This window comes from Aythya marila, assembly GCF_965140915.1.
Source record: "Aythya marila genome assembly, chromosome: 3".
Taxonomy (NCBI): domain Eukaryota; kingdom Metazoa; phylum Chordata; class Aves; order Anseriformes; family Anatidae; genus Aythya; species Aythya marila.
In genome coordinates, this window is record NC_139044.1 from 45271576 (window position 1) to 45295537 (window position 23962).

Consider the following 23962-nt stretch of genomic DNA (forward strand, 5'->3'; position numbering starts at 1 on the left):
CTACATCAGACTGTACAGAACAGCCTTTTTTTTTTTTTTTTTTTTTTTTTTAATGTTTCACTCTCAGGAGCCCCTGCCTGCACTTCTGCAGCTTGGTAGCTCCTGCTCTCGTGTGTGGTCATACTACATCCAGTTACAGAAAGCACAGGTGAGTGGCAGCCAAACTGCTAGAGGAAGAGACCCATGCTACTTATGCTTTTATGTGACAAAAGTATTTACATTGATGGCAAGTGGGTTGTAAATAGGTGGTACTTTATTATTATTATTATTTTTATTTTTGCCAGCCATTAATGGACTTCTAATAACATGGTAGTTAGTAACATTAACAGTATGAGCGGCCACGTGAACCAAAAGGAAAGCTGAAAGTACATGCTTGGCAAATGGTCTGGGCTGCTGACAGTGTCCTGTCCTCCCAGCCTGCTCCATGGGTGTGTGCAGGGAATTTCTTATGCATGCTCCTATGAACAGCTAATGTGCAGTCGAGCACTTTCCGGTAAATGGCTCTTAAGACTTTAGAGCCGCTGCCATACAAAGGTCTATTGTTCATATGTGGGATCTGCCTCCCTACCCTTTCATTATAAAAGCACAGATCACAACAGTGGCATGTTTATCTTAGCAGGGTGTTAAGTCCTACCAACTGAGTCACGGCCACTGGTTTAGGATTAGGAACAGGTTTACCCTGGCTATTCCAAAACATTCAAAATGCAGGACAAGGCACACGTATGTTGTCAGTGCTCGGGCAACACTTCTAAGAAGGTAAAATGTGGCAGTCTGAATCAGATGAGAGCACCTTTATATATATGAGAATGAGCACTAGACGGTTGTAGTGGAGAAACACTGGCAAATGCTAGCCTGGAGAGGCTGATTTCCCTCCCTGGCTGTCCTCTGCAGAGATATTGGCTGCTGCACAGGGCAGGAGCTCAACTTCAGAATGCTTGAATCTCTCCCTGGGCTAGGACTGGTATTTGTGAACACCCTCATAGACTTGTTCATGCAGTCAAAGCTTCAGCCAAGGGGGATGAAAATCTCAGGAGGCTGGTAACATCTATAAGTTTGAAAACTTAAAGAAACTGTTTCTCCAGCTTATAAAAATGGATCGGTGAGCCTGGGCTGTCATCACATCATCCTATCCCAAACTGACTCCTGCCTATACTACAGAGACAATACTGGTGATTTTGGCAGCTGGATTCAACAGTGCAGACAAGTGTCCCATGAGGAAAGGCTCCTGAAGAGTCCTACTGACAGAAATGTTTAACAGCATTGAAGCCTATGGCCTGCACCCTCTCTGCTCTTTTTCTGTTTCTCCTCCCTATTTTATCATGAGTTAGCTCCCAGTGCTGTAGACAAGACTTATCTCCTCCTCTTCCTTGATGAAGCGATATTCAAATTGCAAAGGGTCCTAGTGAGTTATTGAGAACAGTTTTGAGGGAGGAGGGAGAGTGACCTTAAAGTCTAAAATGAGTGTAACAACCAGTAATTTTCAGGTGACTCCCTTAAGAAGCAGAAAGTCTGATGGCACTCAGGAGGTGAGGTAAGGAGGGAAAAGCAGGAACATTAAGGTGGGGAGATGGCCAGGGAACACCAAAGCACTAAAGGAGGACAGGATACATCAAGGACAGCAGGGAAGATTGAGACAGACAGTTTGCTGTCTCCAGAGAAAGACAGAGGACATCACCAGGTAGGATTCAGACAGAACAGGTACGCTGATGCCTATGCAGCCATGCATGCAGCAGGGGCTTGGGAGAACAGGTAAAAGGACACTATCTGTGGATACATTGTATGGTGGAAAAGGATCTGAAGGGAAAGAAGGAAAATGCAGGAAATTTGGACATGATAGCTGAAATCCTGGAGGAGGCTGGGGGATGTTTGGGCCTTTGGGGGAGCACAGGAGCAACTCATACTGCTGGCACCTTTGGTGCCACAAAAATCATATTCCTCTGACGTGGCGGGCAAAATGAGTTCACTGACTGGCAGCCCCTTTCAGTCCTACCTCTGGGAGAAAACAGCTCTTATGCCTTGATTTGCTCAGCTCAGTATTACGAATCTCACCTCTGAGCTGTGAGTCTCTCCCAGCATTTAACAGCCTGTGTTTTCAAAGGCCTCCGACCACCTCACCCCTTCTAGCTCCCAGCCAGCGCTCACCCTCATGGTAGAGCCACACAAACACAGAGAGTGATCTTAACCCTCGGGGACGTAAACACCTAAAACCAAGACTCCTGGGCCAGAAATGGCTGGGCTTCACAAGGCATGCACCTCATGTGCAGCCGGTCCTGTCTCAGCTCCAAAATCAGCAGGACACCAAAGGAGGTGAAGGAGGAGGGGAGAACAGAGCAACATGGCTAGCCTTTCACAGCAAAAAAGGAAACACTGTGCAGGCAGCCTGGGCCAAGCAGCCCTGAATTTTAATCAGCCCCTTTTCATCTGAATGGAGAACTTGGGACATTGGTCTGGTGGGTGGGAAGACCGCAGGCATTTCAGGACAGGCTCATTTCCTGGGAGAGCAGGGTTTTGGAAAAAGGACTGGTTGCTGCAATTAGACTTGCATGGGCATCTCCTAGGAATCAGCAATGTTCTCCTACACCAGCTGCAAACTGTGAAAGATTTCTCCTACCTGGATCACTTTACGTTGCCCCATGCGTCGGCCTTATGATTCACAGGTACCCCACTCTCTGGAGGAGTAATTTCTTTCATCAAGACACTCACACTGCTACAGTTCACGAAGACTGTCCTCTGCCTGACAGCCTCAGGTGAGTGTTTGGGATGGCGGTAGCTTAGTCAAAGGAAGGACCTGACTGCCCCACAGAAGTTTCTAGGTAGAGAAGCTCTTGTGTCTACCAGACTGGATTAAACAGCAGCAGCATGGGTTCAGCCTGCTGGGAATGTTATCCAGGTAGCTCTCTGCAACCTGCCAAGTAAGACCATGCATTCTGCTGGCTGTGCCACCCAGCACAAGCCAATATACTAAGGGCTTTGCTGTAATGCTACAGCTCGAGACAACAGGCTCTGTCCTAGTGTTCCCCTCCAACACATCTGCAATGCCTTCACTTTGGAAAAAAGGCAGGAATCAGCTTCCTTTCTCCAGGAGGGAATATGCAGGCTGTCTCCCCTCACTCCTCTCCCCACCCTTGTGTTTGGAAACAGCCACGGGCAAGTACTTGTCCTCGGTACCAGCTCCTTGGAGACCAGTGCCAATTATGTCCAGCTGAGAGCAGCTCTTGCAACATTTGCAAGATGTTGCAGGGGTGGCCAAACCATTGTCCAGGCAGCATAAAAAAATATTCATCCTTTCCACAGGTAGACTCAAGGGACTAGGAGCTAATCAATTAACAGCCTCCAAAGGCAGAGATTCCTACGGTGAGTATTCTGGGTTTGGGGTTGTTGTTGTCATTAAATTAATTGCTTCAACGATATATCTAACCAGGAAAGATGAAATAGGGAAATGAAAAAATAATTATGAAGGTAAAAATGAAAATATTTATAAATTACAAAAAAGACAAAACCAACATAAAGATTACCTTCTGCTGATATGATCTTTTAAGCAAAGCCTGCCCTCATCTACACTGAGAAAATAAACACAGGAAAATAAACACGATGGGCTGTGGGACAGAGCCATGAATTTAACTAGCCTCTTCTATCTCTGTGTTTGTGATCGTGCTCTGTGGGACGTTTCAGTTTGGTGACTGCAGTCTGCCATGCGAAAGCTAAACCCAAAGTGCAGCACACAGCTCCCGAGGCTCACTTAATCTTGGTTAGACTGACAGAAAGAATGAAAGAGGTGTCAAGGGTGATGCACAGCAGGCCTGCTGGAGACACTGCTGCCTGGTACCTAAGAAGAGCTCCTCAGCCTTATCAGATTTCTGTGGTAGAGACTGCATTCCTAGGGAGAGGCTCAGGAGCAGGCAGCTGGCTAACCCAAAGCTCTGGGCAAGGGAGATGGAACAGGAATAAACGTCTTTGATCAGTTGAAAGGGGAAAAAATAAAACCCAAACCCACCATCCCCCATAAGCTCAGGAGTTCAGAATTCCTCCAGAACAGAAATGCTGATCGAATAATCTATCCACATTGCATTTTAAAAATAGTGTCAAGTTATTTTTTTATTTTTTTTAAAGCTGTGCTGTCATTATTGCTAATGTCAAGAAAGAGCAGTGAAAATAAAGGCTTTTAGAACTGAGTGTACTTTGCACTATCCTTGGTTCTTGTATCTGCAGGAGCAGGTGATAACTATGCTTTAGCTTAGGACAACTGTTGTTTGTGCATTTGCTCATTCACTTTTTCAGGGAATGTGACCTCAGCTCCCTAGAATTTTGCATAGTATTTCTAAGGTATCCAAAAAAGAAACAAAAAAACATCTTATCATCGGGTGTAAATTTATTATGCAGGGATCTGGTCTGGGAGATTGCTGGGGTCCATAAACCTAAAAAGATGGAAACCAGGAGGCCAAAGTAGCACCAGTTTGGTTTATAAGCTTTGTAGAGGATTAAAACCACTGCAAAACTCACATTGGACTCACATTGTGATCAAATTGAAACTGTTTGCATGCTGAGCATGGCCATCTGTAAAATAAAAAGCCAGTATTTCACTTTCTAGACTTGCAATGTAGAAGTACCCTTAACAAAAGGGAATTAAAAGATTATGTTTTCTGCATTATTTCATTCCAGAAGATTATAAGACAAAAGAAGAAAATGAAAAGGCAAATACTGGAATTTTCTCCAAAGGAGAAACTAGCTGTGACCTCTTTAATGTATTAAATGAATTAATGCATTACAACTTCCTCCCCTCACCCTCGAGTGTCCCTCTGGGAAGCAAAATTGTGCCATCTAGTGGGATTTAGACCAAGCCAGTTAAACTGTGTATTCTCACTAGACACTGTGGACCCAGGTCCTACAACCTCCACTTGAACATGTTCATGGTGTGGCATGGGTCTTGGATACCTTTTTGCTTCTTGGTTCAAATCCCTCCCCTGCTAAGGCTGCAGGAAGCATTTGGAGGGGGTCTACTCACCCTGCCTGGCTTAGGGGCAGGGGAACCTGTTGTGTTCAGAAAGGGAGTATCCAAAAAATGGCTAGAATATCCAGTGTGTCACTAACAAATAGAAAACAGGGAGAATAGGGAAAAACAGGGGCAAACACAGCAGGACACAGCAGAAGATGGGGGGACTTCTTGCCCCTTGAGCCAGGCAGCACTGGGAAGGTAAAATGCGTTTCCAAACTGATACTTTTTTCCAGGTGCCAGAGATGGGCAAAGTAAATGGCTTTTTAATTTATTTGCTAGGTCCATGTTTCTTCTTATTGATGGGAAAGATGAGAAAAAAAGATTTTCATTACTACAACTTGGTAAACTTAAAACGTCAAAGCCATTTGATGTGGTTCCCCTGTAGATGAAGGAGCTGCCATTTGCCAGACAGCTAGCAATGTGTTTTGATACACTGCACAGCTATGGAGCTGCTGTATGCAGATGAGACTTTAACACAAACAATCTCATTTCCTAGTACTCTTTTGTAACCTTAGTTAAGCAATAGGTCTAATATAGATTTCTGTATGATCTTTTAATCTTTGCCCTTTATGGATTGGTGTATCATTATGCCAGACAGGCATTTAACTGCTTGCAATTTTTTTTTCTCCCATGCTAGTGATAAGGGAGAGATATATATATCATGTATGGCTGCAATATTAAAATCAGTCTGAGTATTACAAATGACTTATATACCTGAGTATCAAACAGGAATCTAATAAAACCTGATAGATGTCCCTTGGGAACACTCCTTATTGCCTCACAAGCACAACAGGTGAATGAGTAACAGCTCCATGAAGAGTTTTCAGTATCGGAAAAAGTAAAGTTCATTGGCCGATCCTCAAGTAATTAACAACTCTTTCCTTCACAAATGCAGTGAGAAGTGATCTTTTCCAACAAAACATAATCTGTTTTCCTCCATCTCAAAGCATCCCCTGGAATAATTGGATCAATTCTGTGATCTGGGAGACCCTTGTCTTGCTTGAATCAACATGGAAAGGAATCTTAAGAACGTTTTGGTCATTTCTTTTGGATTTTTACTTCTTTTCACTGCTTATGGAGGGCTCCAGAGTCTGCAGGTAAGTGGAGCATCTCCCACAAGCTGGCAGGACAGCTGGCCTGGAAGTGCATCAGCTCAGCTGGTGGTGTGAAATCCCTCAGTCCATGGCTTCCATGGCTTCTGCAAGGAAGGTATGCACTTATTTTTTTTCCTAAATTACATAGGGTAGGACATCAGCTTGGCACAGGTTAGTATCCCTCACCCAGTTCCATAACATCTGCTAAATAGATGATTTTAATACTTCTCAAATAGATTGAATAGTTGCATCAGAGTACTTTGTTTGATCCATATAAGCTGTTTGAATGAAAACTAAATTTCTCTGAGATATTTCACAGAAGATATTGAAAAATTAAAACCAAATTCCTTTTCTGGAAAGGGTTTCTTCTGAATACTTCTAAATTGCTATAATTTCAATATTATTATAATACAGCAATGTTAATAATAAAAATATATTCCCACCTTATAAAATAAAGTGAACATAAAATAATATAGTTTCATGATGTAACACTGTAATAAAAAAAATTATATCAAAGGCAGCCACAGCTTGTACTGACATTAACATCCTAAAACATAGTACAGGAGTTTGTAAATGTCTTGAACACTCAGCATAGCGTACCTCAGAGCTGCCTTGTTTAGCATAGTAAAGAAAAATAAAACGGTGGAGGGGATACCATTGCTTTCTATGAATACTTCAGGTTAGATAAATGCAAGAAGTTTTCCAGACTGCTGGTCTAATGATAAACGAACAGATATAAGCCATCCATGACCAAGGTTAGGCAGGATCTTAAAAGATATCCCTGAGCAATTGGGTTCTTGAAGGATTTTCCAACCAGTGTAGGAATCTCTATGCTTTAAAGGTGGAGTTTGATATGTTTATTCAGGCTTCTTTTTTTTGTGTAATATAATACAGTTTTCAGTAACAAGGAGCACAGCTCATTTCAGGAGAGGTCCCCCCTAGCTCTGCACACCTGCCTCTTCTCTCCGAGATCAGTTTATATTTGCTAAGACTCAAATTCCGAGCTCGGGGAAGATCTGCAAAAACAGTCCCAAAACGGATGGAGATGTTACGAGCCAGGCAGACTAATGAGAGGGGCAATGGTAAATCCAAGACATCACAAGTCAGCCCCACCATCTGAAGCCATGTGTGTTCAGGTGAAGTGCTGCAACATGGATGTTCCCTCACCTGCAGCACGGAGTGGTGCTGACTTACAAAGTAGCTCTCTTCCCCCTACTTTTTATCTTGGAAGTTAAAGACAACTTGTTGAGACACAATCAAAAGAAGGTTACTTTATTTTATTGTAGCCTGTGGGAGAGGTGCTGAAATCAAGCACCATTTATTTCAATATTTCTCCCTCCCAAAAATAAAAACAAACCCTCTTAACAACTAAGCTAACCATATGATTTTGAAAGCCTGGCTCCTAATTTTTGGAAGTCGTAGCTGACAAAAGCAGATACTTGATATGTTCAAAATGAAAGCTCTGTGATCAGGGAGTCGCTTTGCCTGTTGACAAAGCAACTATTCCAGTCCCCAAACACACTGACACTGCTCAACAGAGGAAATCCCCTCCTCACCTCCCTGTCCTGATGGCTGAAGAATTTAGACAGTATTGGACCTGCAGTTCGAAGTAAAGAATCTTTCACTGTTGCCAAGTCAGCCCTTGCAATACAGAGCTAAGGATATTCTTGCTTGGGGCAAAGAGAGAAGGACAAAAACAAAAAGAGATTATCCTTCATTTAGGTTGCTTTCAACAAGAAACTCAAACAATTTACGTTAAATAATCCAAGATTGTACTGACCAATGCTTTGGATCTGAGCAATCCTCATGTGGTTCAGTACTGTATATTCATAAAAGGGCTATCACTGTGAGAAAATAAGCATCAATGCACAAGCAAAATGCTCTGGGGAAACGAGTTGGAGACTGGGGAAGCTAGGGCTGGATATTACTATTTCTGCCTGAAGCCACCCTCTGTACACCATAGCAGCATACACCTGCTGTAAAATCTGTCTCACCCGCTGTTTTTGTCCTCACAGAGCAGTCTCAACTCAGAGGAAGGCCTGGGCGTTGCTTCCCTAAGTGTTCTCTATGCTGCTCTTATCATCTCATCCATGTTTCTGCCTCCAATCCTCATCAAGAAGCTGGGCTGCAAGTGGACCATCGCAGGCTCTATGTGCTGCTACATTGCCTTCTCCTTGGGGAACTTCTATGCTAGCTGGTATGAGTGCTTAATTTAAGTACTTGAACCCTCTCTATTGTCTCTGGACTAGATAACAGTTAGGGCAAAACTCTCTTTCTTCTCAACCCCTACCCTAGCTCCAAGTTGTGGATTTAAAAATTAAATGCCAAAGGTATTGTCTACAAGGAGTAGGGATAAATAAATCCAGTAGCAGCTGGAGCAGAAGTGAGAAGCTGCAAAAAGCCAGAATGAATGCATCCATGTATCCACCTGATGCTGCTTCTCTAGCTCATATATGTAGCAGAGATTTCCCTTCGAAAGGAAAAAAAAAAAAAAAAAGTTAATTGAAAATCCAAATGACTGTTTGAACTATTTTTGGAAGTATCAAAGGGAAAGCTGTTTTCTAGTCAGTGTCTCTGTGAGCAGAGGACCACATGAGGATGCATGTTCCTGCCTCGCCCTCTCGGAGGTGGATGAGCAATTTGTTTCTGCTCTCTGGTGAGAGGGGATGGAAATCTGCAAAGAAAAGGTGTTGCAATCCATCATCTGAGGGGCAAGTGCAATATAATTCCCAATTACAACAGGATAGGGCACACACATACCTAGCCAGCCTAGCCTAGACCTAGCCCCTGGACACAGCTGGGAGTGTTCAGATCCTAAGATTCAGAAAGCTGACCCTTTCTTGGTTTCACATCATTGATTTGTTGAATCACACACAGGATAAATCTATTTCTTTGGTGTCTATTTTTGCCTCTGGAACTTTGGGCAAATGATTTGGGTGATAATGGATGATAACCACACTAAATAAAGTGTTCTTTGGCAGGTACACACTAATCCCTACCTCTGTGATCCTGGGCTTAGGAGGAGCACCACTCTGGTCTGCCAAATGCACTTACCTCACCATTGCTGGCAATTCATACGCTGAGAAAGCAGGAAAAAATGGGAAAGACATTATCAACCAATACTTTGGGGTCTTCTTTCTGATATTTCAGTCTTCTGGAATCTGGGGAAATCTTATCTCATCCCTGATATTTAGCCAGGCTTCCAACAAAGGTAAAATAATTTAAAATGTTGGCAATTCTTTCTACTATATCCATCAGCTACTTTTAGATAGCTAAAAGGTAGAGTTCTGTAGTTGAACTACTGACCCTCAATTCTCATCCTAGGCAGTGAAAACAAACACTTCAGATACGAATTATCTCATCTGAAGGCAGATGTCTGAAGTAGATTGGCTAAATTGCTCTCTGAAATCGCCTATTTTCTATCAGCTCTTCATCAGCTATAAACAGAGTTCAGACAACTAGATCAAAAATAGATGTCTATTGAGTTCCTTTTGAATTCCACCCCTGTCTTGTAAAGCACAGATCGGCTGCTGGCAGTGACAGTCTTTCGGATCTAACTTCTATTTAAAGTGGATTAAAACAAAAGGCACTGGAGCTGCCTTTTCGCAAAGCTTGTAGTATTGAATTAATTTGCTGCTAAACATTCACGGTTATTCAAGCTGATGTTGGTGCTTACTGAAAATTAGTGCTTTTCAGAAATGTCAAGAAGAAACAGAAGTAGCTATTGGCAGGAGTTTGCATGCCAGGGCTCCTCCAGCATGTTTCAGGTTCAGGCAGCAGATGTTGATGTAGCTTGAAGAAATCACTCAACAGCACTGCCCTCATTTCCCAAGCTTGTAATTGGCATAAGCTTTAAATGGGCAGTTGTGAAGATAAATTAATACTTGGACACCACCTTAGAGATTCAAAGTGCTATGGTATATTATAATTATTGCAGTCTCCCAGGCTTTCCCTATTCTGTCAAAGTCAGAACAGGATGGACATGGAAGAAGCTTTCCATATTCACTGCTACTATGAAAAGCAAGAAGTTACCTCTCTTCCCTGGCTCAGTTAAACTGTACGTCCTCTGGGGGGATTCACATAGGGATTAGGTTAAGTGTCAGGGAGTTGGCATCAGGATTTAATCTTTGAATCCTTGGCTATATGGCAAGGTAGTTGTGACACCTGTGGAGAATCAGGCTTCCTTTAAACCCAAACACCATCAAAGCAGAATGCTGAAGGACTTTATCACTTTGAACAGAGCCTTGCTGACCTGATTACTGAGCCACACGATATCTCAGGAGGGACCATATGCTCTGATTTCATTTGCAGGCCAGAGGATTTGGTGCAGCTGTGGGGTCTGCAAAACATTTTACTCTTTGTTGTCTCACAGTACACGTCACGTTAAATGATGTTAATAAGAGGATTAAAACGCTGTCTGTCTTGTAAATCCCCTCCTAGTTTTACATGCGGGGATGTTCCTTAAAGTCCAAAGAAACTCTTAACTTTTACTTACTTTTTGTCAGCTACATGGGATTTCAGGGAAGGCTGTGCTCCTGAGAGGTGTGCAATGATCAGCACATCTCAGTGACAAGCAGCCATGCTACAAGTTATACTTCCCAACCATGCCTTGTCAGCAGGACTAGGCTTTAACCTAGAGGGAACTGCTGGCTGGGGTAAGGGTCTCCAGGCACTCAGTTCTTTGCCTCTCCTCTAACAGTGTAGCAAAGGCACATACCTATACTGCCCACTTCACATGTGCTTAAAATTTCATGGAGCAGTAAGAAAGATACAGTAGGCACCTGCAGAATCAGAATGCATTGACATATTGCCTGCATCACTGCATCTAGACTCAGCAAGGCAAGCTGCTTTGTGATGCAATGCTACATCAATGTAAGTTGCAAGAGTCATTGTCTCTCATTCATCGATATTATAGCCTTATTTCCAAAAGAATAGAGCATATCCTGCCTGGCACCTTCTATACCCCTAATTACATGTGCATTTTCAGATGATAGATGAACAGATAAAAAACTTGGTTTATGCTCTTCTATGATTTACTACTGTGAGTCACTTTTTCCATATCATAACTTGTCTGAGGATCTGTTTGTCCAAAACCACGCAGAAGTAGCCATTGGCAATAATAAAGTAATTATTTTCTTTATGTTATTAAGCTTAATCTGGTATTGAATCTAAAGCTGTTTATGAAACTGGTGAACAGCTGCTTCGCATCGCAGCAGCACTGATTGGAAGCAATGGGGAAAAGCACACTAAAAGTAGTTACTCAGTAACTCAACTGAAAAATTACAGATCAGGCCCTGTTTAAGGAACCAGCCAAGGTACACCATGTTGCCCTTTATTATGCTTGGGCCAGTGACAAATTCTGCAACAAAAGTACTGAAATTATGGGGTTTTGATCATCAATTCCCACTGCACAGCTTATTTGGGATGATGCTTGGTGTCAGTATTTTGCCTTTACAGACAGGGTCCTGGAGGAAGTGGGCACAGTGTGACGGGGACACATGGGGTGTGTGAGTGTGCACACGTGTGCCGCTTTGGCACGTGCCCAGCACAAGGCTGAAGTGATTAAACAAAGCAAAGGTCTTACTCCAAACTCTGCCAAGCTGGTCTGGTTTCAAGTATGTTCTCAAATAGTAATAAAGCCCGTAACAAAGCCAAGAAAATCCGGATTCTTGGAAGATTGCATGAACGGGTGATCATAATTTGAATTAATAAAGCAGGAAGATGTCTCAAGGTGGTTTCCATTGCTATAACGTATGCAGAAATTACCTGGAGAGGGACAGTGTGTTCTGGCTGTAAGAGCTGAGGTCCAGCCATTCGATGCTATTGTGAACTGAGGGACCTTTCCGGTGGTGCATTATGATTAAGAGGTACTGATACATACTGGAACTTTAAATGCTGCAATCTGAGATGGGATTCAGACTTAAGCCTCTGGCTTTAGTCCACATCTCCATGTAACTGCCAATTCAATGCTCTGTTTTGAGCAACTGTTTCCATTAAACCAAATTTTTGTGTGTTAAGCTTGGGTTCTGAAGTTAAATGCCTCTAATTGGGGAGGATTTGAAACCATGACTAATCACCAAGTGCTGGATTCCCTTCTTATTATGTCCTTATATCCAGTGTGCACTCATCTCATGTCTTCTCTGTCCTGCCTTTCTTTTGATTCTTACTGAAATAGTGGAAATCTCAGAAGAAAGCCTAGCGTGCTGCGGAGCACATGATTGCATGAGCGAGGCCACTAACACCACTGCATCAGCAGGACCCTCTGAGTCCTTAAAATACACCCTGCTAGGGATCTACACTGGTAAGTAATCCACACAATCTTTAATGAATATCACTGATGAGGAACCCACTATTTGTGAATCCAAGCATCATTTTGCAGATTAAGTTTCCAAATTCTTCCTTCAATCCAATTTGCTAAAAAGAAGTACGATATGTTAGAGCTGTAAACAACTCCTTCCTGAAGAGTTTCACATGCTGTGTGACAGTGCCACATCATTTTTGCCTAAAGGAGCAAGGCACTTTTCACCTGGAGTAAAGCTGAAGCCCAGTATGCTGTTCCCCATAGGACTGTACTGTAATTAGAGGTGGATCTGTACCATGGCTCCCAGAACATGCAGTCATTTAGAGGGGAGGTTTTTGGATCCCTGCTGAGATTTTACAGCTTCAGTCAATTCTCAGCTGTGATGCTTGAATTTATAATACATTTGTGCGAAAGGCGAAGATAAAAAGCAGCGCTAGGCGAATTGGCATGTCTCTCGTTTAGTAATGACAGCTCCAATAGACCTTCCTTGCATAAGGCTAGAAAGAAATCAAAGACAGGGAAGGTTGATGCCATCAAAAACTGGAATGACAAAAATAGATATATAAGGATTCATTCAGTGACATCTTGTAGCAACGAAGAAAGTTCAAAATGCATCTGGCTCAGAACAGGTTCATCTCTAGATAACGGGGAAGTATCTAGCAAGGCAATATGTCAGCATACCTCTGTTAAAATATCTTCACAGTCTCTGCACACATATATGCTCACTATTCTGGGACAGATGGATAGAATTTGTCATATGCTCATACAGAGTGTATGCAACCCAGAGCCAGCACTCACCAGACGAGTCCATCACAACAAGCCCTCTCTCTTCCCAAACCTCCATTCCTTATCGGTGAGAAAATGCAAAGAGTATTCCCCAATTTCCCTTACAGAGTGTGCTGGAGCTGATGCCTTTCTGTTAAAGGCAGGTTTGGCTTGCAAGTTCAAATTTAAATTTGACGACTAACATATACAGCACTCCCTTAGGCTTTGCTCATGCAAAATGAATGCAACCCTGCTGTCTACTGACCCTGCGTCAGTGGGGTTTCATTTTTCTTTTAAGCTTTTAATAAAAGATATGTCTTTTCCTACCTCAGGGGAAGCCATATAGCTAGATATTTCATTTACAGACATTTTTAAAACATCTCCCCTATTTGGTTGCTGAATACATGTTTTGCCAGGTTGGGTGGAGCCAATAATGGATAAGTCTCCTGTTGTTTATTTTGTGCATGTTTCTATTTATGTTCATACCAATCATTATTAAGCCATGCAGTTACTTATCTCCTGTAATCACTCTTGGTTCATTTGACATATTTGTTAGAATATTTGTTCTGTAAATGTGCACATCCTGCTCTCATCCATTTAAGTCTTGCAATCAGCCTATAGACACTAATGAACACCCTGGCAGAATATACACCTCTTAATGGTTTGCAGTCCAGCCACAGTGAAGAAACAGTACGCTGGAGAATATATTTTCATTCTAGAAGACATTGGTGAGAAATAATAAACAATTAGAAATTGAGGCAATTTAATATAAATCTGCTAATGTATTTGGACAGTAAAAGTCATCAGAAAGTAGCACAAATATAGTCATATAGGAGGACATTAAACAAGCCACATGGGTGAGAAGAGAGGCTTGGTTCTCCTCTTATTCTCTAACTCCACTTGTTTGTATGGATGGATTTCTAGGCTACATCAGTAAGAGAGGAAACACAGTCATGCCTTGTATCTGTCATAAAGCAATCAGTTGTCAGTCTGTGGCTTCATGTATATTATTAGCTACAATTATCTTCCTGATAACATGAACAAAATCATATTGATTCACTCCACAAGCAACAAATGTAGACTCATACACACACAATCATTTTTTAATTAACTATGCTATGAATTCTTTTATATGCTGCTTCTGCTAGGAAATGATAGGTTCAAAGCTGTAACTTGTGTCTTTTTCAAGTCACCCACAGTGGTTCACTGTCAACTTTAAAACACCACATATTTTTTACTCAAAGCTCTGCTCAGTGCTGACCAAATAGATGACCAAATAAAAGGGCTACATGTACTGGGATCCAAAGCAGCGGTTCTGCTCCTAGTGCTTTATTTTTCTTTCCATGTAGTTGAAGGAAGATCTGCCCCCAACCATGAGTTCCTTGGCACTGAAAGTGAATATTCCTCACTTGTGTTGATTTAAAGCTTTTTGATAGATCCAAAGGGAGCTCTTTCTGGCCAGCTCCCCAGCCCCATGACCCCTGGCCTGCCCTGGAAGGGTGAGCCATCACCCTTGGTGGCCGTGCAGCTGGCCTGGCGGCTGTCACAACAGGCGAGTCACAGCTAAGCAGAGGGGATTTGCGAAGTGCACAGCTGTATGCTGAAGATGCAAATGTAGATCAGGCCTCCTTGTTTACACAGAAATGGCCTTTACACTGAAGCGGAATCAGATTAATCTGCCAAAACATCCCATAGAGAGCTAAGCACTAAGTCAGAACAATAACAGCAACAAGCGATTTCCCATCCTTCCAGCGTTCCTCATTTTTTTCATGAACTTTTTGTTTTTTTTTTGCAGCTAGTGGTGTGCTAGCTGTGTTGCTGATTGTTATATTTCTGGACCAGATCAAATCTGACCAAGCAGAGACTGAGAAAGAAATACAAAAGACACCATCCTTTTGGTCTACGTTCCTAGCAACTTTCCAGCACCTTAAAGATAAAAGACAATGCCTTCTAATCCCTCTGACAATGTACAGTGGGTTTGAACAGGGATTTCTTGCTGGTGACTACACAAAGGTGTGGATGACAATGCAAATCTATTTTTGTCTGATTGTTTTTTTTGTGCCTTTGTGACTTACTGTTACATCTGATCTATATTTACTTGTTAAATGAAAATGTTCTCAATGGTGATTTGTGGCTAGCTAAATTACTCCTTACTTCTACTTGAATGAACTCTGAGTGACATCTTCAAACACAATAGGCCAGCGGTAAGCATGTCCCTTGGAACAGCCTTAAAAAGAGCACAGGGGAGAGCTTAATTCATCAGTGGAGGACACAGCAGAGAGCTACATGTTCAAACTCTTCGGCTTGTTGTAAATAACAAACTGGGAGAAAAGCCAGAAGTCTGCAAAGCTTTTGTATCTTCCTTCCTTCTGGTTTCCGTAGAGTTTCTGTAAATGCAAGTCAGCACACATACCACATATTTTATTTTAAGACCCTTTACAGTAAGAGGGCAAGCCCTCAACATTGCTGGCTGAAAGCCCTCACCAGTTGCTAGCGCAGCAGGTCCAAACCCTGACACTGAAGTGATCAAAACCTCCTCTGCTCCTCCAATTCCTCTCCAAACCTGGACATGTAGCAGGTGTGCTCTCCACATATTTGTTGACAAAGCCTCCAAAGAAAGGGGGCAAACTTCCTGAGCTGCTTATTTGAAATCTAAGCTTTCAAACCTTGCATATAAGTAGACGGAAGAGTGCACCTGCTGCTGTGTTTGAAAGAATTGAGAGGGGCACTCCATGGCCACATCCAGTGGCTGCATGCTCTTGCAGGTGAGGTCCTCTTCATTTCCTGGGAGGTGCTCAGTGATAACCATAGTACCAATTGTTGATCTTCAGATCTTGAGCTACAAAGGGAAGGGCAGAAAGCTAGTGCCACTGCCAGGAGTTTTATTTGCACAGTGAGCAGTGCCCCAATGTTTTCCCCAGCTTGTTACTGCTCTGTTTGCATAGCATAGGTCTGACTGGGAACTGGGTTAGGAATATCACTGCTGAAGGCCAGCTATGTCAGTACTCCAGAGACCTGTCAGCAAACTCCGTAGCTGTGCTCCTTTGACCTTGTCTGTGCTGGCTATTTACTAAATACACAGGCTAAGACCCTTGAACCTTAGCTGCATATTTTCCCTGAAGCCAATGTGTCACCACCATCTCTTCTCTTGCAGACATATGTGACCTGTGCCCTGGGGATACACTATGTTGGTTACGTGATGATCTGCTTTTCAGCTGTGAATTCCCTCTGCTCTCTGCTCTTTGGAAAGATCTCTCAGTTCACGGGTAGAAAACTCCTTTTTGCATTAGGTATGTAAAGGTCACTTGAAGGACTGATCACCTCATGTAATATATCAAATCCAGTGCTCCCCCTTTTGTGTGCACTACAAAAGGAGAGCTCCCTGTCAGCTCTCAATTAAAACCAAAGTCAATTGGGGGGCAAACTTAACTCATGAGAAGAGAGGCAGCACAGACAACCACTGTGTTCAAGTCACTGCCTTACACCACTTTGCTGGTGTAGTTAACCCTGCTTTTGTCTACTCAGAAAGCGTCCTACAGCTTTGATGCTTTATAGCTCTAATGCAAACAGTGATAAATAATCTTACAATGCAGATACTGAGGTCTACACTGTACCTGAGAAGGACTTCTCCATTGGGGTGAAACTTCCTCACCTTTACGGAGTGAAAGGCAGTGAGAATCTAGTAAGATACACTGCTGGTTTGAGTCTCAGGGGGTGGTGAGCCAAGAACTGTCAATAACCAATCTAGGAATTTTAGGAAAAATTTAAAAGGTTGGCCTAGTGTCCTTTTCACTGCTTGTTCTAAAGGGTGAAAAATAAAGTAAAGGGTCATATGCTAATGTGTCAGGCTAAAATAACTTGACCGCCTGTATATGGAACAGCAATGTTCAGATTGCCATGGGAAGAGATTTGTATATTTAATAACCTCTCCCTCTCCAGAGAATGCTCTTACAGGAAGTAATGGAGGCAGAAGAACACCAAGAAATGTTTAATTTCTCTCCTAGTATCCACGGACGTATCTATGCTGAGGTGTAGTGATACTTCCATTACACAGACCTCTATTATTAGAGACCTCCAGCAGAATTTTTAAACCTGGGCAAGGAAGAAGAAATTTAGTGTCCTTTATATTACTGTCACTATTCAGTGATTGTTCTACATGCATTGCATTCTGTAAAACTAATTTTAGATGTAAAAAAAGCCAGCAAATTAAAATCCCCCCCCCAAAAAAAATAGCATTACTAATGCAAGACCTCTAACCTCTCAGTTCTGTTTAATAGTCTTTGTATTCAGACTCTAAAGGTGTGCCCGTGACAGAGAAGAGCCAGTTACTCATTTACATACTGCTTTTAAACAGAAAGACAGAAAGACAGCAGTCACTCTAGACATCCTTAATTGCCTCCTTTAGCCCTGAAACAAAATCTGTGTTTAAGGGCTACCTAAGGAGAGGTGACCAGTGCTTCCTCTCCCTTGCCACATGCCTCGCATTCGGATTGTAGGGCTTTCAGCAGCCCCTTCTGCTGCCGAGTGGCAGTTCTCCTCCTCTGGGATATAAGCCACACCAGCTTCCAGGATCTCTCAGTTTAGGACACTGCTCAGAATGATTAACTGAAGACTGCAAAGGGATTACATTGTCTGGTATTTCATGTGATATCAACCCAGTCAGCACAAATCTCAATGAACCAGAAAGATTTTAAGATTACTTTGTGCTTTAGTTGGGGGAAGAATTTTAAAGTGCATCTACTACTATGTGTCCTGTTTATACTAACATTTTTATTTCTCTTCTTTCTTTCTAAATTGACAGCCACAGTTACAAACACTGCCTGCATAATAGCACTACTGCTGTGGAAACCTCATCCTAACCAGCTTGTTGTATTCTTCATATTCCCTGCTCTTTGGGGCATATCTGATGCCATTTGGCAGACACAAACTAATGGTAAGTCCTGGTGACAATGAAATGAATTCTCCTGAGATATAAAAATTCACATTTGTATTTATAAACAATCTGGTTTAGAACGTGCATAATAACTATGATGAGTTTAAGACAGCATCTGAAAGAAATATGTTAGCTCTTTGGAGACCTGAAGAAATAAGAACAAGTTAGGAATAAGAAAGTAGAATACTCAATAAACCTTTTTTTTTTTTTTTTTTTTTTTACCAAAATGAAGAGCAGAACATTGCAGAAGATAATAGCAGATATTTAGAATAAATATTCTGGAGGAATATTTGTGCAAGTATTTCACAGAAAATTAGAAAATTCTGAAAAATGATATATTTTGTCTGTTGTAATAAAGGAGAGCACTGAAAAAAGGATCAACTCAAAGATCAGCAACAAAAGAAGCAGCAAATTGGCTGTTAGGAGTTATTAGACAAAAACCAAGGGAGAAAACCACAGAGAGCAATATTATGCAACCATGTAAACTCATCATTCATGCAGTTCTGATTTGTTCCATTTAAAAATCATAATCAAATGTGATAAGGTACAAGAAGGCAATAAAAAGGAGCAGAGCCTTGAGACACTTCCATGTGAAGGAAGACTAACAAATTAGAATGCTTCATCCCAGACAAGTGATAAGTATGGAAAACAACCAGTGAGATTATGAATAGTATCAAAAAGGTGGTTAGAAAAATGGTTTATTCAGTATTTCACTCAATAAGAGTAAGTGTTAACAAATTAAGTTATCCCATAGCAGCCCTCATAAAAAATTAATGAAACGCTTTTATTCACACATCACATACTTGAACTATGGTATTCACTGACAAAGGATTTACAAAAGTCCCAAAACATAAACAGTTTTAGGCTGGAATTACATCATTTCAGGGGAAAATGCTCTTGGGGGTTACTAAGCCTGGTGATCCAGAGGAAACCTCCAACACAGAAAGTCCCTTTGCCTTTGATTGCCAGAGTCAGAAGACCATCAGAGGGGAAAGATCACTCTGTACTTTCCTCATTTCTTACCCTAGGAGTCTGTTACTGGAAGGCTATGGTTGGACTTCCTGTCTGATGCATAGCAGTTGTCCTTATAATCTTTGTGTTCTTCCGCTTTGTGTCCTTGGCACAAATTGAGTGAAATTATTATACACCGACAGCTTAGATACTGAACTGATACAAACTGATTTCCATAAGGATCCTTGAAATTCATCCCTCACCAAAACTAGAGGAAGTGCTCTTCTAGAGACTGAAGAAAGACTACAAAATGCTGGAGGGGGCAAGAAAGAGCCATAGTCTCTGATGTCTTGAAGTACAGCCTGCTAATGTCTGTCAGTCGCAGTCTTTTTAAGCCAACACCATAGCCTGTGTCCGCAAGATACAGTTAAATCCTCTCCCACCTGCTCCCATATTTTGATTCTTTATTCATATTATTTTCCTCCACCTCAGATTCATACTTGGCAGATACTGTAGGAATACACATGTGACAGAACTAGCTCGCTTGGCCCACATCAGCACGTGTGTTTGGGCCTCCCTCCCTCTGGTTGCTTCAGTAGATGATGATTTGATTTTGCTCACTGGACAAATCAGTATGTTCCTCCTACAGAGCCAGAGGGAAATCACCACAGCCCTTCGCCTGGCACTTACAGCAATCGCCTTCACAGTGTGTGTAGCAAACAAAGAACTGACCAGTCTGACTTCTTCCTTGTCCTTCCAGTTGCTCCAGGTCATATTCCATGGAGCAGAGCCGGTACATGAATCAAGTGACACCCTCTCAGCTTCTCTCATCTCAACCCACAGCCTTGTGCCTTTGACTTTGGCACAGTTTTAAATCAGTGCTCTCATTATTCAGGATCACAAAAGGAGAGCATCAGTGATAATCCACCCTCTCTGAAGAAAAGCTGTTCATTCATTTCCTGCTGCTTCTGCCCACAGTCTCCCTGGCTGTTCATCTATCTCCTTCCCAACACTCTTGAGAAACAGGATTTTAAATCTTCCACTGTGATACAGGACCTTCCCAGTAAGCCTTGCCCTCAGACATTTCACTCCCTTGAGGACACCTCAGTAAGGTCTTTATGCCTGAAGAAGGGGCACCTGGTGCCCTCACTAGGAAAAGCGATAGTGCAGAGGACCTCAGTGTCGGAGACCAAGGCTGGGAGGTGGCTGCAGTTCCCAACCCTCAGACAAGGCACAAATGGTGGATGACTCTTCATTGCTAGTGAGCCCTGCAGTGATGAGACAAGTCTGACCCCTATTACAGCACTGTGATAGGTCATCTACATTCCCAGATTCCTGCTGGATACTTACAATAATTTCACATTTGTTGCTAACTGGGAAAAAATAACACACAAATGTTCTAATGTTTGTACAGTATCTGTTTCTTTTGCTTATCTGCAGCTTCTAGTAATAAAAGTGCACAAGGTTTGCACTGTCACAGTGATGACAGCAGACTGTGCAGTGACATGACTGCATTATGCTGCAACCCGGAACAGGATCTGCAGTTTGACATGCCCATTTAGGACAAAATCTCTTCACCCCTCCATTAGTTTTATACAGGGCAAACAGCATTAACATCATATGAGAAATTTGTGACTCCAAAGGCTATGAGGTGAGACTAAGACCTCTAAAATAGCATTAGGGACTAAGATCTGTGGTGCTTCCTCAGGCAAGATCCCATGAATGCCCCTTCCGTCTCAGTAGATTAACCACTGAATACATAGAAAGGCGTTGTGCTGCATACCTCAGGCATTTTATGGTAATGAGAGATGGTTTACTTTGGCCTGCTGTGGATAGTTAATGCTGGAGTTCCCCCTAGAGGATATATAGGCAAACAATAGATGAGTCACTTCATCTTGTAAAGGTTTCCTAATATGTTTGTGTACGTGTGAGTACTCATTTATTTCCAGTGAAAGCTGCTTCGTTGCAGAGTGTGTAGTGCCCTCTCTTATCTAAACTGAACACAGCTGCTATTATCACCTTCCTGGCAATAACTGCACTGCGGGCACAAACAACTGTGCAGCGCAGAGCTATCAGGTAGACCACAGAAAAATAAAGCTCCAGCCTGATGTGTGCCTCTAGAAAGGATGTGAATCAGTCTGGAAAGTTTATAAACCTGGATTCAAATTATTTCCAGCAGTCCTCTTACATATCCATGCCTAACAGTAACAGAGAAAGGGGAAGAGATTGTAGGAGTGGGTAAGCAGGCAGTGGCAAGCAGAATGGATATTTCCATGAAAATGGGGGCTTGTGGCTGCCAGCAAGAATTCAGACCTAGTGGCCTCTGCACTCAGCCAGCGCAGCTTCAGCCAGGCAACTCATGCCATGCTGCCCTCAGCAGTGTTTGTGATACAGACAAATGTTTAAGTTCAAGAAAAAACTTGTGCTCCTTGATAACTGCTAGCTGATAGCTTATATGCATCCAGGAAACTAGAACCTCCCTGCCAAGTTGACACTTCCCACAGTTGAACTTCAGACTATAGCTTCCCACTCAATTCTCTCATTGCTTTGATCCAAAATGAAGGCTTCATAAGAAGGGAAAAGAGGTGCCAGCTGAAACCCAGAACCTTTACATGTAGAAATGTCATGGCACTAGAAACTGTCCTATATTAAACCCTTCCCACTAATGTGCCGTTTGCCATGCTGTTTGCCATATGCCATATATATCTGCTGTTTGCCATGTATACATAAATCCCGCTTCAGAAGAAAACACAGGACATATTCGCAAAGTCTTTGTTACATGAACAACTTGTACTTGCTCATTTATTAGGTAAAACTATGAAGGATTATCAAATAAATTCAGACAGTTTAATGAACTAAGTACCTCTTACAATGCACTTATCCAACTTTTCCATCACATATAAATTGAAACAATCAGTTAATGTCATCTTGTAGCCATCAGGAAGCAGTGAGTTTTTACATGCAGATGATGTCTCCCCCAGGGTAACAAAGCTGAAAGGTTAGTTGAACCTATCCAGAATTCTAGAGAACTTTGTACTCTTTGTCTTTTGGCTGAATGTCCATATTCCAAACATATATGTTCTTAGATACAGAAGTGGATGAGAAGAGTCAAGGTTCATCATATTCCTTCCTGCTCACCACAGCTGACTCAGTGGAAATGCTTGATTCTTTATCACCACTGATGCTAGCTCAGCATCCAGAGGAAAACAAGTCCTCTCCTCTTCCCTGGGTGCCTGACCAGTCAGAGCTGGAGGCAGAAATCCCTGCCTGAATCCCAGCTGTGGGTGTGCAGCTGACCAAGCTCAGTGGGAGCTTTCCAGGGAATATGAAAGCATTTAAGGACTTGGTCTACAAACTGTCCCTTTTCTGGCTATCATTTGAAAAACAAACTTCCTGCTACCTCACTTCAATAACACACATCCTTTCTTCCTTCCTCTCATTTTCTTTCCCCTTTTTCTCTGATTTTTGCTACTTTGTCATTTTTGCTCTTTCACTTCTTATTACATTTCATATGAGTAAAAAAATGTTCCAAGACAAAGCCTCAATTTTCCTTCTTCTGACATTTCTTTATTTTCCCTCTCATGGCCTATTTATCCCTGTTGCAGAAAATATTTGTTTCAAATTTAACCTTCACAAGCTTCATCTCCTTGATTTCAGGACTCTATGGTGTTTTATTTGAGAAACACACGGAGGCTGCCTTTGCAAATTACCGTCTGTGGGAATCGTGTGGATTTGTTATTGCCTTTGGTTACAGCACCACATTGCAAGTCTACATCAAACTATACGTTTTACTGGCTGTGCTTGTGTTGTCTATGGTCACGTATGGAGTGGTGGAACACCTGGAAACTAAGAGCTCCCCTGGGACACCTACTGCTACAAAAAAGGAAAATGTAGGACCTCACACCCAGGAAACAAAGATGTAACCCAACAGCATCACAGTAATCGAGGTCATCTCCGCCATGTCTCCATGGGTGTTCCAACAGGTACTGTTGGAAAGAGGATAAAGGCATAGATGTCAAAGCCACTATACTACAAATGTCTTGGATTTATTTTATTTTATTTTATTTTTTTTTTTGACATTTCAGCCTTATAAAGGAAGATTATCTGACTTCACCCTTTCAGGTGACCAACTAATTTTCTATTTTTTTTTTTAATTAATAAAGTCTTAATAAATGTAAACAAGACTCTTGAAGTTTTCATGTATTTGTATTTGTGGATTAGACCTGATACTACAGGTTTGTAAACAAACCTGCAAATCCTACATGCAGTGTCTGAAGATGACAGCACCTGGAGTTGCTCAGCTGATTGCAAAGAACATGTATAATATAATAATATCTATGATCTATGATCATGGAACCACTATTTATAAAGATGTGTATTGTTCTCACCCTGTGTTTTGTAAACACTTGCTGTAAATAGCATTATGGTATAAGCTGGATATATATATAGTTTTTATCTGAACACCACAAAATGCACCAAGTCCGTCAACTTGTCTTTGGTCAGCAGACAGCTGTGTCTGCAGTAAAAGTTTAGCAATGGTATCACAGAAAAAACATGCCACAGGGATTTTGCTGCATAGCGTTCCAAACCAACCTCAGGCACAAGTTCATCTAGGAACACCTCGACACTGAAACACCAGAAACAAAACGATGGTTGAGGCCTCTGCCTTCTTGGCTCAGGGGAACTGCCTGGGCCCCCAGCAGGGCACCGGTGGATTCACCCTTCTTTACCCCATGTTGCACTACCACACAGGCTCTGATCTCTCCCACAGCCACAACCATGTTCAGCCTGTAATGAAGCAATAGCTTTTAACTGTCTGCCTTTGACTATGTGAGGCTCGTGGCAGCAGGTGTAGCCAACTCAGTGGACACAGGCATTGGGGTTTGAACCTGCTCCAGGATGGGTCCCTCCCTAGCCATGTGGCT

At 42.2% G+C, this 23962-nt stretch overlaps 1 protein-coding gene across 1 annotated transcript; it reads left to right on the plus strand.

Annotated features, from left to right (window-relative positions):
* Positions 1 to 6003: 6003 nt before the first annotated feature.
* UNC93A (unc-93 homolog A) lies at positions 6004 to 22960 on the plus strand (the record flags this gene model as incomplete). Its single annotated transcript, XM_082756267.1, has 8 exons — positions 6004 to 6090; positions 8103 to 8284; positions 9069 to 9298; positions 12263 to 12388; positions 14949 to 15166; positions 16308 to 16443; positions 17955 to 18086; positions 22695 to 22960. The coding sequence occupies 8 exons, from the start codon at positions 6004 to 6006 to the stop codon at positions 22958 to 22960; spliced, it is 1377 nt and encodes a 458-aa protein (XP_082612393.1).
* Between the last annotated feature and the right edge of the window lie 1002 nt (positions 22961 to 23962).